The sequence below is a fragment of the Ursus maritimus genome, unplaced genomic scaffold (assembly GCF_017311325.1).
Source record: "Ursus maritimus isolate PB19 unplaced genomic scaffold, ASM1731132v1 scaffold_24, whole genome shotgun sequence".
In the NCBI taxonomy this organism is placed as follows: Eukaryota; Metazoa; Chordata; class Mammalia; order Carnivora; family Ursidae; genus Ursus; species Ursus maritimus.
Genome location: NW_024424897.1, coordinates 5974001 through 5987800, shown reverse-complemented (window position 1 = coordinate 5987800; position 13800 = coordinate 5974001). Strand labels below are relative to the sequence as shown.

The window sequence follows — 13800 nt, the reverse complement described above, 5'->3', positions numbered from 1 at the left end:
TCCTGTCAGGGGAGTAACTGCTGATTCTGCACCCACAGGCTCCCAGCAGAGATGTTCATGCCCCGGGGCAGAAGGCTCTCTGCTGGATGGTGGCCAGAGCCACCAGGGGCACAGGCAGGATGCTGGTCCATCCCCCTGGTCCGCGAGGATGAGAGGATTCAGGCAGGTGTGCTCCAGGCACCGGCCGGGGCCCAGGAGGGGGCGGTCCTTGATGAGTGTTGGGAGAGAAAAAGGAATGTCTGTCACAGGCGGGCCCCTGCCTCCTGCTGGAACCCACCCCTGCTGGGAAGGAGGAGGCCTGGCTCAACCCAGGCTGGGCAGGGTGCCAAGCATGCTGGTCCAGGCCTGCCCTCCAGGCCCTGGTGGGCCCCTGAATACCCCAGCAAGACAGGGCCTCATTCCAACAGGGAGGGATCAACTCAGGAGAGAGGAGCATGGGATGGGGAGAGAGGGGACAGCTACATTTAGGACTGAGCCGAATAACACGATATGCTACACAGAAAAGGTAAATACAGAGCTGGCAGTCGCAGAAGGGGTGAGGGGGTGGGGGCCGCTGGAAAGAAACGGAGGCCTCCCAGGCTTCCTCTAGCCCCCTCGGAAAGTCCTTGTCACACAGAGCCAGTCAGGGCAACGGGAAGGAGAGCGGCTTTAGGAGCCGGAAATGTGTGGTCCAAATTCTCCCCCTTACTAGCTGCGTGACCTTGGCCAGCCGGGGTACCTCTGCGAGCCTCACGGAAGACGATGAGGTCGGCAGGAAGGAGAAAGTCCCTCCACCTGCTGCCAGTCCTGGCCAGTCCGGGATGGGGCAGCTCAGCAGTGAGATACAGTCCCTCCGGGGAGTGGCAGGACAATGTGACAGGAGGGACAGACAGGAACAGGGGCAGGGCCAGGCTGGGTGGCTCTGTTCTTTCCCGAACAATGGCCGGAAAGGCGGTGGGGGAGAGAGGCTCAGAGTGACTGGGCTAGGGACCTTGGCTGGAGGGCGGAGGGTCCTGGTTCCTGGCAGTGGTTCCAGCCACTTCCCCTGCAGCGCAGCCTTCTTCCCGGCCCGGCTCTGGGGGTGGAAGGGTCGCTCCTGATTTAGGCTCAGGCAGAGGATGTGAGCTCATTGGGCCACCCTCAGCCCACTCCATTTCCTCTGGCCAGAGAAGGAGACAGCTCAGAAAAGGGAGCAGGGGAGGGAGGGAGGGCAGGGGCAAGGCCAGGGCAACTGCACCCTTCTCCTCCCAGCCACCTGCTCTGTCAAGAGGACCAGGGTAGGCAGGGAATGCCAACCCCCCGGTGGCCACATAGCAAATGGAGGAGGCTGAGGAAGCATCTCTCTTTGGCCACCCAGAAGGCTCCAGCCACCCACCAGAAGGAAAAAGGGGAGCCCTGACACCTCCCTTTCCATCAGTTTCCTTTGCCCCTCTGTGATATTGAGCAGGAGTTCCCAGCTTCCCTTCTGAGGACTGCTTTAGAGTCACCTGGAGAACTTTCTGATTCACAGGGTCTCAAGATCTCTGTGACGATTATTCTAATTCTGAGGGAGAACAGAGAATCTGTGCTTTCAGAACCATCACTAGGTAATTCTGATGGGCAGCCAAGTGTAGGAGCGGAGGGGAAAGGACAGGAACTTGACTCTGATCTGCCACATAATGGCTGTGTGACCTTGGGCAACTCGCTAATCCTCTCTGAGTGTTGGTTTCCTTATCTGTAAAGTAGATATAGAAATACCCATCTCACAGGGAATCGAGGGCTTACAATATTTCATAAACTATAGGATCTGCAAACATCACCTGTGATCTCGTTTTTGTACCAGCTTTCCCAGCTTTTCAGGGGACTGGGAGGGCAGGCTCGGTGCCAGGGCTTCACAAGGAGTCCCAGGACCCTGTCACTCTGTGTCCTTGCCTACACAATGTACCCGTCCCCTTTGGGGCTAAAGGAAGGAATCTCTTCCTCCATAGGCATTTCCCCTGGGGCACAGGGCACCTTCCCAGAGCCTAGGAGCCTGGCTGTGAGGTTCCTGCCACCAGCCTCCAGACTCTACCTGCTTGCCCTCCTGAGGGCCTCACTTTGAGGCCCCAGAGCTGAGAGGCCAGCAGCAGCTCAACCAAGGCCCTACTGGGCAGGTCGCCAAAAACAACACAGAGGTGAGGGGAGGAGGGGGAGTGGCTCCCACTCTTGGGCCTCCAGGGCCCTCCCAGGACCTCTCTGGCACCTTCCTTCCATCGTGCTTACCCTGTATCCACTTCCCCAGGGCACAGGGGCCGCACCACCTGTCCTCCTCTCCACCCCGAGGCCCAGCTCCACCTCTCCATACCCTGCGTCTCTTGCCCTGGTGTGCAAGTGGGTGCACACACATGTGCACATCTCCCAGGCCCTTCAAATCCATCCTTCTGGCACCCCAAACTCCCAGGTGTGGGTGAGGATTAGATGTCTTTATGCAGTCTAGGGGACCCCTTCCTGTGCACAGGGCTAAGGTGTGTCTTAGGGCTACAGCACTCTGAGGGAACCCTCCCTCCCCCAGCCCCAGACTCGTGGCAGGAGCTACTTCCTACCCCTGCTGGTCTAGAAACTCAGGGGACAAGTCCAGTGTCCTCCTGGGACAGCTCAGAGAACTTGCCCTGAAGCCCAGAGGTTGGGGGCGGAGGGAATCTCACCACAGAGGTACGCAAGAAATGGGGTTCAGGTGTGGCCACCCATGCATGGAGCCCTCACAACCCTGTCAAGACTAGAGACCCAGGGGCACCTGGGTGGCACAGCGGTTAAGCGTCTGTCTTCGGCTCAGGGCGTGATCCTGGCGATCTGGGATCGAGCCCCACATCAGGCTCTTCTGCTATGAGCCTGCTTCTTCCTCTCCCACTCCCCCTGCTTGTGTTCCCTCTCTCGCTGGCTGTCTCTATCTCTGTCGAATAAATAAATAAAATCTTTAAAAAAAAAAAGACTAGAGACCCAGGCTTTGGAGAAACCTCTAGAAAGTTAGCTTTGGCCACACACTTCCAGGGAACATAAGAAGTTAAGTCAAGGGGAAGGGACTTTAGCAAGTGCTGAGATAGTGATGAACTCTGCTTTAAGCAGTAGAGCTCTTATTAAAAGCAATCTTATGGGCATCCCCAATAAGCGGCCATAAATGCAGAGATGCTATTGTTGAATTGGGGGATGGGGTTGGAACTCTAGCTATTCAGTTTTTCCCAGCCCCACTGCCAGAAATCTCCTGCCTCCAAAGACGACGTCAGAAAAACCACCTGCTACAGGCAACTCCACGAGGGCAGGAATTTCAGTCTGTTTTATTCACTGCTGCCACATAATGGCCCGGTGCCTAGAACAAAGCCTGGCACACAGCAGACACTTAAAAAAAACTCAAAGGAATGTATTTCAGCCCATTCACTTTACAGGTGAGGAAACTGAGGCCCAGAGAGGCTAAGTGATTTGCCTAAGGATACAAAGCAAGGGGTGACCCAAAGTCCTCTCTGGCTCTCCCACTGAGGCATTCCTTACAGAACAGACAGTCCTCCCACCACAAGTCCCCAGATCACAGTGACCCACAAGCCTCTCTCTGTAGGCTGAGCACTCAGGGCAGGGTCTCAGCTAGACAGTCACCCCACCAAGCACTCACTTGTCTTTGCGGCCTTGACCTTAGCCACCAGTTTCTGCACACCAGTCACATCTCCATTCTTGACGGCAAGGATCAGGTCCTGTTCACGACCCATTCCGGTCCCTGGGCTGGGCTCTGTGATCAGGAGTCCAGGGCAGAGGCAGGAAAACTTTAGGTCTAAGCCAAAGCATCAGGGTGCCATGCCTTGGCCCTTTGGGGGGCCAGGCGTCCTGGGGGAGCGAGTCTGGCTTCTTGTTAGGCACTGACGGGTGCTCCCTCAACGTGTTTCATGAACAACCACCACAAGCAGGAAAACCGATCTCTGAGGGGGTGGTGGCCTCGTGGAAACCCGAACAGAAATCTGCTCGCCGCGTCTGACAGCCCAGGGATGAGCTGGGACTGGGCACGCCAATCTTCCCGGGGTGGCTCAGGAGCACCAGTGCCCACCCAGAGCGCAGTCAGCATTCCCTCGGGCCTCAGGAAGCAGCAGTGGACAAGTCTCAGGGGTCTGGAAAAGGTGCAGTGCCTCTGCTGCAGGCGGGGACAGGCCTGCAAGGGTCCCAGAAGTGGGGCTCAGAAGGGTAGGACAGGGCTTCCAGGGAGCCCCCGAACCACCCGAGCTGCCCTTCTGAGTCAAGGAAGGGCCAAGCCACTCAAAGCGGGAAGACAGCTGCCAGGCATGAGAGGAGTATCTGTGGGGAGGCGGTGACTTTCTGGGAGAGGGAGGCTGAGTCACTGAGGCCCCAGGGCACCTGGCAGCACCTCAACCTGGGGCAGGAGGGGCCCTGGCAGCACGACACACTGGGGCAGGCTGGGCCAGCAGCCTGTTCTCCACAGCCCGGGGCTCTGACACCCACAGACAACTGGTGGGCCAGGAGGTGGGGCCTGGAAGGGTCAGGCACAGGCAGACAGGCAAGGGTCACTCCCGGTGGAAGGTGCCTACCCCCAGACTCCTCCCAATCTAAGCTTTACTATAATAGCTGGATGCCCTAGCCCCAGGCTCTTTACAAATTCAGAGGGTGGAGTGGGGAGCATATAGTGCCCCATTTCTGGCGGGGGTCTGACTGCTGGACCGGGAGGCTTTACAACACCTGTTGCTGACCCATCCTCACCCCTTGTGCGGGATGGTGAAGCAGCTGGGCAGAGAACAGAGACAAGAGCTGGGGCATGCTGGCAGATGGGGCTGCCTGACCCCCCCCCCAAAGCCTGAACCTGAGGCCCGGAGCCCCGACTTCGCTGCAGAAAAGCTTACGTCAGTTCTCAGTGGCCAGGAATTTGTTGCCCGAGCCCTGTGGCATGAGACCCGTGCAGGCCTGGGGCCCTAGCTGGGGTCTCCTTACTCCTAGAACGTCCCAAGCCCAACCCAGATGGCACTCCTGCTCTTGCCCGCAGCCGACACAGGAGGAGGACGCCCCTGGTAGTGCTTGGGTCGGGCTGGCTCCCCCGCCCCCCGGAATGCCCGTCCAGCGCCGCGCAATCCCCCCAACCCAGCCCAACCCAGGCCGACCCGGGGAACAAAGCGGTGGGAGCTACCGGGAGAGCCAAGCGCCGGAGGGATTGATGCGGGAAGACGGAACAGGAGCGCGAGGAGGACGGAAGGAGCAGAGAGACGAAGGCGCCCGCGGATCCCGAAAGAAAAGTTAGTTTGTGCCCGCCCTCAAAGGTGCTGACCCCCCGCGCAGGCCCCGCAGTCTTACCTCTCCCAGCTGCCCCGCTGGGGGTCTGGCTGGCCCTTCTCGGTCCCTGGCACTCTGGACGGTGGCTCTCACTGCCCCCCTTACCCCTTTTCTCCTCCTTCTCCTCCTTTTCCAAGACCGGCTCGGCGCCTCCCGCAGGAAATCCCGCCCCTCCCCCCTCCCTCCCGCCGGATCGGGAGCAGAGGGACCGTCCCGGCCGCGCAGTCGGGCTGTCAGTCAGCGTCTACGGCCCCGCCCCCATCCGTACCAGACCCCGCCCCCACCGCTTTCGTCCGGACCTGGCGCTCTGGCCGGGTCAGCGCATGCGCCCAGGTGAAGCGGCGTGTTGGGGCGAAGAGTGCGCGCGCCCTGCATCCCGGTTGTGGTGCTGCCGCAACCTGGGGCCCTAGAGTTCAAACCCAAGGGCGAGATGCCCTGTTTATGACTGAGCAGGAGCGAAGACGTGATGTGAAGGGGTCTGGAAACCGACATCTGGGGACCCCATTTGGGAAGCCCCCCCTTCCTTTTCGCTCCTCGCCCCTCCAGAGACTCCCACGTTGACCTCCGTCTGCGACCAGAGTCGCCGACCCACAGCCGCTGGTTGGAGCAATAGTGCCACCTAGCGGACTATGTCGGAGAGGCCCACGGTGGCGGCGGCGGGGACCCCAGCCTCGAGGGGGTGCTAATGACAGGCTGGAGTGGCGCTTCAGCACCATCGTGGGCCGGACAGCTCCTCCCGCCCCCAGCCCTCGAAACCCGGCTTCCAAGCCCCTCGGAAGAGACCCATCGGAAGACCCGGAAGGAACTCCGAACCTACCCAGACCGCGTCTGACAGCCCCCGGTGGCCAGTGTGCGAGGCTGGAATGCGGGAACCCACTACTCTCCCTTCTCTAAACCCTCCCTCTTTCCTCTTTGTCCAGCCTGAGTGGTGGAGACTAAGCGGCCCAGGGCTGCGGAGGGGAGGGTCACGCATTTGACTGTCCATACTACACTCTCAGACGCCGGGTTCCTCAATTTTTACTAGAGAGGAGGACTGGGGAGGAGAGGGGAGCTCCTACAAATCCAGAAACCCGCAATCTCTCTGCCCCCGGAATCGAGGCACAAGTTTGTTGGCAGGCTCTAGGACAGCCAGGAAGGTGGAAAGCCAGTTGGTCCAGCCGGTGGCTGGTGGAGCAGAGGGAGATTCCGCGGGCGCTAGGGCCGCGCGGAGTTCCGGCGGTGAGTGGATCAGGGGCGGTGCGCGCGCAGCCGCAGACGGCGGCCCGATGGAGCCCGAGCTCGAGCCCGCCGCGGTGGAGGTTCCCGCCGGGCGCGTGCTCTGGTGCGGCCCGGCCAGCGGAGGCGCGGGGCACGCGGAGGGGGCGTGGGGGAAGGGGATGGGAATCCCGGACCGGGCCTCGCGGCCCCGACTGCCCTGCGCTGACCCCGCGTCTCTTCCTTCCCCAGTGCCCGGGAGCTCCTGGCCGCCCGCTCGCGGTCCCAGAAGCTGCCTCAGCGCTCGCATGGGCCCAAGGACTTCCTCCCCGACGGCTCGGCGGCCCAGGCCGAGCGGCTGCGCTTGTGCCGCGAGGAGCTCTGGCAGCTGCTGGCGGAGGAGCGCGTGGAGCGCCTGTGAGGGGGGCGGGCCGGGGCGGGGCCGGGGCAGGCGGGGCGGCCGGACCCCGTCGACTTCACGGGGACACTCAGACGGACCCCCTCCCCACTCTTCGCCAGGGGCAGTTTGGTGGCTGCCGAGTGGAGGCCGGAAGAGGGCTTTGTGGAATTGAAGTCTCCTGCGGTGAGCGGCGGGGCTCGGGGAGAGGGACCCGCCTTCTCTGCCTTCCTGGTTCCTTTGTGACATTTGCTCTGGGTCCCACACAGGGTAAATTCTGGCAGACCATGGGCTTCTCAGAGCAGGGCCGGCAGCGGCTTCACCCCGAAGAGGCCTTATATCTGCTGGAGTGTGTGAGTGGGGCCCCCGGAGGGTGAGGAAGGGTTGGGAGCAAGGAACCGAGAAGGACGTGTTTTTATTAGAGTAAAAGTATATACACAACTGAGGATTCAAGAAGCTTGTAACCCGAATTCTAGAACCGATGACAAGAGTACCATGCAGAGAGCGGGGATTCCCGTCCAAATTAGTGGTGGTGCCCTCCTTTCCGGGTTGGCCACATTCTTGCTGTGATGCTGGGGGCGGGAGGGGGGGGAGGACGCCCATGTTTCACCACCTGAAAGTTGCCCCATTGGTTGAGCCACTGCAGGAGGGTCCACAAGCTGAGCTGTTGGCCCCACTTCCAGGGCTCCATCCAGCTTTTCCACCAAGATCTGCCACTGTCTATTCAAGAGGCCTACCAGCTACTGCTGACTGAGGACACTATGACTTTTCTGCAGTACCAGGTATCTGCCACCCTCTCCCAGGAGAGAAGCCACCCATCCCCTGAGTCAGTGAGGATTTATAAGTACCCACAAGGTGCTAGACACAGAGCTATGTGTTGGGACTACAAGACAGCCAAGGGCTCTGCTGTCATGGGGCCTGCTTCCTAGTGGTGGCAATTGGGAATAAGTGAGCAAGCAACTGAATGACTGAGTCCACAGAACTGAGGGCTGGGAAGAAGACAGAGCTGGGGAGGGCCACAAGGCTGGAGACATAAATGTGGACATCATGAGCGTGTGGATGGTATTTAAAACCACAGGGCTGTACGGGAGTGTGAACAGAATAGAGGGCTGTTTCAGAGACTTGGAGCATTCCACTGTGTGGAGGTCAGGGGGAAGATAGGGAACCAGGAACAGACCAAGGAGTGTCTGACAACAAAGGAGAAAAACCAGGAGAGGTGGTCTCACAGAAGCCGAGAGAAGGGAGAAGTGATTGGCTATGTTGAAGACTGCTGAGAAATCAAGCATGATGGCGTCATTCCTCCGTACATCTCTCTGATGTGGGTATTAGAACACAAGTATGGACATGTGGATCTTTACCAAAGACCACTCCTACCCTACCCCTGTCTGTGGAGGTGTAGGGGGGAGTGGCAGGGGAGTGGGTGTGCTGTGTATCACCTTTTGCCACTTCCTTGTTCACACTGGTTAGGAGCTTCGCTCCTGACAGCTTTGGTATAATATCCTAGCACATAGTTCTTTTCCTGATTTGTCAGCTATTAGCTTTTTTGGATTTTGCATTTAAATCAAGAAACTGCTAAATGTTATTTGTGCCCAGAGTAAAGTAAGCAAGAGACAGGAATTCAGAGACTGAGACCTTAGTTTGGGGAGGGTGTTTATAATGGAGTACGGTCCAGCCAATCCCAGGGTTTGGAACTGGGGTATGCATTAGGGACAAGGAAGGGGGCGTGGGGAGTGGCTCCTGTTTGGAGGAACTATTTGGTGTTTTCAGAAGTGGACCTCTGATCTTTACTTTTTCTCTTTGAGGCTTTCAGCCACCTGAAGAGACTGGGCTACGTGGTTCGACGATTCCAACCAAGGTAAATCCCTATCCCATTTCTCTCCCATTTGTTCTAGTCCTGGGACCTGGTAGACTAGCCCCAAAGTGGAAAATGCCTCTCTTGACCTGGAATCCTTGTCTGGAGCTGCAGCTCCCTGGGCATGGTCTGGGGACCTCTGTTGGAAGTGTTCTATTGAGACAAGTCTGGGTCATTTCAGCTTATCCTGGTTTATCAAATTGAGCCCCATCTTCAGCCTGTTCGCTCCGCAGATAACAATTGAGCACTTGTAGCTCCCAGCAGTGCACTGGCACGTAGCTGTAATACCAGAACAGTGCCTCCGTGGGTGTGTAAGCAGATTTGTCTAGTGCCTGCATGAATGAAGGGCCAAGTAAGGAATTAACAGTTGAGTAGGGTCTCACATTCCTTTGGCTAAGTTAGATGTTCTTTCCTTCTGGGGCCTCTAAAGATGATCACTTACTAGCCCAGCATTGCTAAGAGCCACAGAGACCATCAGCCATAGAGTGGAAACTGGTATACTCTTTACTGTTTCATAGTATGTCACAAAAGCTCTAGAACAGGTATGCCCTTTAGTGCCTAAAAGTGGGATATATCCCAAGGAAACAGGCACAGATCTGTGCGTAAGTTCACCTGTGAGAATGTTTATTCATTCACTTGACAGTATTTGTTGATTCCTTACTGGGTGCCAGGCCCTGTGCTCGTTGCTGAGGAATAGCAGAGAGCAAAATCACTGTCCTCACAGGACTTGTATTTAGTGGGGAGCTTACACAAAACATCATCACTTCGCAAACTTGGTGAACTTGGAAACATCCTCTGACTTCAATGGGGAAGGCATGGTCACACAAATTTGAGTTTGTCCCTTAGAGCAGCACTGTCCTGTAGAACTTTCTGCAGTGATAAAAATGTTCCAGGTCTCTGCTGTCCAATATATGTGGCTTGTGCAATTGTGGGACTGAAATTTTGTTCAATTTTAATGGATTTAAATTTAACCTTAATTGCCCTTTTGTCCAGTGGGTACCATTTGGACACTGCAGCCTCAGCACCATAAAAAAATCATGGTAGGGAAGAATGCTATAGTCAGAAGGGGCTATGGCCATAGTATGTTACTGAGAGCAAGAGAAGATTAAACAGCAGTATGTTAGTACAAGGTCTTTTTTTTTTTAAGATTTTATTTATTTGAGAGAGAGAGGGTACGTGCAGGTGAGTGCAGGAGCCGGGGTTGGGGGGTGCAGAGGGAGAGGGAGAAGCAGACTTCCGGCTGACCAGGGACCTCGGATGTGGGGCTCAGTCCCGGGACCCTGAGATCACGACCTGAACTGAAGGCAGATGCTTGACTGAGCCACCCAGGCACCCCAGTACAATGTAATTTTTTTTTTTTTAAGATTTTATTTATTTATTTGACAGAGATAGAGACAGCCAGCGAGAGAGGGAACACAAGCAGGTGGAGTGGGAGAGGAAGAAGCAGGCTCATAGCAGAGGAGCCTGATGTGGGGCTCGATCCCGGAACGCCGGGATCACGCCCTGAGCCGGAGGCAGACGCTTAACCGCTGTGCCACAGGCGCCCCTACAATGTAATTTTTGATAGAAAAATAATCATATGGAGACAGGATGTGTGTTTATAAGAGCCGAAAATGTATTTTTATTTTTCTGTATTTTCCAAGTTTTCTGGTCTCTTGATTTTTCTCACTAGTGATTAATCATTTATTGCTGGCTCTGCAGAAGCCCTGGTTCCAGTAAGTCTCTGTTCAAAGGGGCCATTGGTGAGACCCAGAGGCCTGGGCAAAGACACATGGCCAAGCCCCTGTGGTTGCCCCCATTTACCCTGCTTGCAGGTCTACCCAGGGACTTAGCCCTTGGGTTTGGCTTTGACCCTGGCCCACTGACTTGTCTTCTGGGCCAGTCCCTCACGAATTCCACTGGGAACTCCAGGCTGAGGAAGTGGATCTGTTGCCCACCCAATTCTCACCCCACAGCTCCATCCTGTCCCCTTATGAGAGACAGCTGAACTTGGATGGCAGTGCCCAGTGCTTAGAGGATCAGAATGGCAAGAGGAAGAGGAGGAACTCCAGCTCTCGGTAATGCTTCCCACATGGCCAACCCCCCTCCCCCGGGAGTTCTGGGGAGCAGAGCTGTTAAGGGACTGCTATTTTGGGGACCTTGGAGAATGCATTGGCTTAAGAGCTGCGCTTGGGTGGCTCCCTTGTAGGACCTTGGAGGCAGCAGGATATGTGTGGGACGTGTGCATCTCAGCAATCAAAAGCAGACGTGCTCAATTTGCTCCTCACATCCCTCAGGTCCATTAATAAGAAGGCCAGAGCCCTGGAAAATCCCCTGCAGGGGGTGAATGAGACACCTGAGAGCCCGACAACCTCCAGCCCACCTCCTTGCAACCAGAACAGCCGATGCGTAGAGGAAAAACCTCGGGAGTCAAGCCCTGTAAAGGGCCCAATGGGCCCATCTCGGCTGCTGGGATCCCTGGAGCCCTGGCCTGACCTGGCTAATGAGGGGGTGGGGTGCAGCCAGGAGAGTGGCAAAGTAGAGAACGGGGTCAAGGGGGTTTGTAAGCCACGCTGGAACTTTGAACAGATCTCCTTCCCCAACATGGCTCCAGATAGCCGCCACACCCTTCTGCTTGCCCCAGCCCCAGAGCTGCTCCCGGCCAACGTCGCTGGGCGGGAGACAGATGCTGAATCCTGGTGCCAGAAGCTGAACCAAAGGAAGGAGAAGCTGTCCAGGCGGGTACGGGAGCGGCAGGCAGAGGCCCAGCACTTCCGGGAGGATGTAAACTCAGACCCTGAGGTGCGGCGCTGCTCCAGCTGGCAGGAGTACAAGCAGCTGTTGCAGAGAAGGCGCCTGCAGGAGCAGAGCCGCCCCTCGCACCTGTGGGACCAGCCCGTCAGACCCCTGCTGAGTCCTGGCCAGGCAGACTCCCCAGGTACCCCCTCACCCTGCCAAAGCCCCACAGGCCCCTGGCAGCTGAGGAATCCTAAGACTTTGAAAGGGACATGGGTTGGCCATGACTAATTGAGGCTTAAGAAAGATGGGGCAGAGAGAGCTATCCAGTGGAGTGGAACCCACAAGGACAGTCTGTTCTGGAAAGCAGCAAAAGGACCCATGTCGGAAGGTTTGGAAATGGCAAGTCTGTGTCTGGGGAGAGGCAAGGGGGAATGAAACTACAACTATATCCTTAAAATAATAAACAAGATGCATGTGGATGGCTCTGTCACCAACCATTTGTGATCCCTGTTCTCCCAACTCGGCCAAATAAAAGGAAGGCTTACTGCGTATGCCCTGCATGTTTAAGAATAGGGAACTAATAGGGAAGAACAGTATTAAGAGATTCAGAATTCTTTACAATCCTTATGAGAACATGGGAGATTCTAAGTAACTAGATTAGGGTTGCCAGAGTTCAATTTGAAGTTCAGATAATCAGCTAATTTTTCTAGTATAAGTATATTCCAAATATTGCGTGAGACATACCTACAATTTTTTTTTAATCTGTTAAATCTGGCAACACTAAACTAGATGGCAGATCCAGAAACGCCTTATTTTCACTGTCCTTGCAGCCACAGCCCTAAAGCATATCTCTGTGATGCAGACCACACACCTTGCTGACGGAGGTGCCCGGTGAGTCTCCAGGCGGAGCCTGTCTCCAGAGTACCTTGGCTGCCAGCAGGAGTTGGCAGCTGGGATTTGATTCCTGAAATTGGACATGGGCTGGAGGATCATTCCAGGGCCCCTTAGCCTGCCTGATAATTCATGTGTGTCTAGGGGAGAGGGAGGGATGAAAGGCAAGAGTGGCTTTAGCCCAAGGGTTCTGAGATAGGCAGCAGAACCTCCCCCCTGCCCAAGTGGCACCTCACGGCAGCACCTCAGTTCCCCTGGATGAGGCTGCTTCCAGGAACTGTGGGACGGAAAGTGTGGCATGGAAAGAAGAGGAGGAGGAGGGTCCCTGTTTCTTAAAGTTTCTCACTCTGTCCTCAGGCTGCTGGAGAAGTCTGGGGGCTTGGAGATCAGCTTTGACATTTACCAGGCTGATGCCGTGGCCACATTCCGCAAGAATAACCCTGGAAAGCCCTACGCCCGGATGTGCATTAGTGGGTATGAGACCAGTGAGCATTACCCCAGGCTGCTGCCAGTTCTCTTGTAAACCAAGGGGAGCTCACTTCCGTGCCTCTGGCCAGTTTGCCAATCTGAGAGGAACCAGAGGTCCAGAGAGCTGTGATTGACTCAGGGCCACACAGCCAGTCAGTGCTATAGGAAGCAGAGTTTCCCAAGTCCTCAGCCCTCATTCCTAGCATCTTTGGTAGTTTCTCTCCTGTGCCACTTTACTGCAGGACTCACTCAGCAGAAGGGATATGAATCAGAGGGATTCACAGGCTAAGAGTGGTGAGAACCTCACTCCTCCTAGCCCCCAGACCCAACCAAGGCTCTGGGTCACTCTTGGAGAACGTATCAAAGCCATGCAGTTTGCACACATGAGAGTTCAGAGGCCAGACTTCTTTTACCCTCAACTCCTGTCTTATAATTTCCCTTCCTGGGTAGCCTGAGAGGGCTGGGGGCTCAGAGCTTATGGGTGGCCTATGTCCACATCTCAGTCTAACTTTATCCCTGCAGATTTGATGAGCCAGTTCCAGACCTCTGTACCCTCAAGCGGTTATCCTACCAGAGTGGGGATGTTCCTCTGATCTTCGCCCTGGTGGATCATGGAGACATCTCCTTCTACAGCTTCAGGGACTTCACGCTGCCCAGGGATCTGGAACACTAATCATGCCGCTGTGGCAGGGCATGGGACTTGCTCTGGGGGACCTGTACTGTCTACTCTCAGGGACCATCTCAGCTGCCTCCTATACCCAGACCCTGACCTGTAGCTTCAGGGGCTAGTCTGGGCCGTTGGCCCTGGGTGTCTGATGCTTGCAGGAGAACGAAGCCATGCCCCTTCCACCTGGCTTCCATAGTCCCAGGTCTGAGGTTGCTGTCTTGCAGTGATCCCCTTGGAACTCAGGACTAGATTTCAGAGACCCAGCGGGGTGGGGCAGAAGAGAGGACTCTGTGCCTTTAAACGAGAGGGTGCCTGCTTCTTGCGATAAAGCCAAAGCCATTAAAAAATAGATCGCTTTTC

At 56.3% G+C, this 13800-nt stretch overlaps 2 protein-coding genes across 2 annotated transcripts in view; one reads left to right on the top strand and one right to left on the bottom strand.

Moving 5' to 3' along the window:
- Positions 1–5353, bottom strand: part of CASKIN2 (CASK interacting protein 2) — a 14212-nt gene extending 8859 nt beyond the window's left edge. The window contains exons 1-2 of the mRNA XM_040640235.1: positions 5275–5353; positions 3599–4126 (exon numbers count right to left, since the gene is read on the bottom strand). Coding sequence (XP_040496169.1) covers positions 3599–3692 — 94 coding nt within the window. The 5' untranslated portion in view covers positions 3693–4126; positions 5275–5353. The remainder of the gene's footprint in view (positions 1–3598; positions 4127–5274) is intronic.
- A 1110-nt stretch (positions 5354–6463) lies between these two features.
- Positions 6464–13800, top strand: TSEN54 (tRNA splicing endonuclease subunit 54). The gene is made up of 11 exons (XM_040640233.1): positions 6464–6574; positions 6700–6864; positions 6967–7030; positions 7114–7197; positions 7528–7626; positions 8647–8699; positions 10652–10753; positions 10973–11613; positions 12245–12305; positions 12663–12779; positions 13296–13800. The coding sequence occupies exons 1-11, from the start codon at positions 6519–6521 to the stop codon at positions 13444–13446; spliced, it is 1593 nt and encodes a 530-aa protein (XP_040496167.1). The 5' UTR covers positions 6464–6518; the 3' UTR covers positions 13447–13800.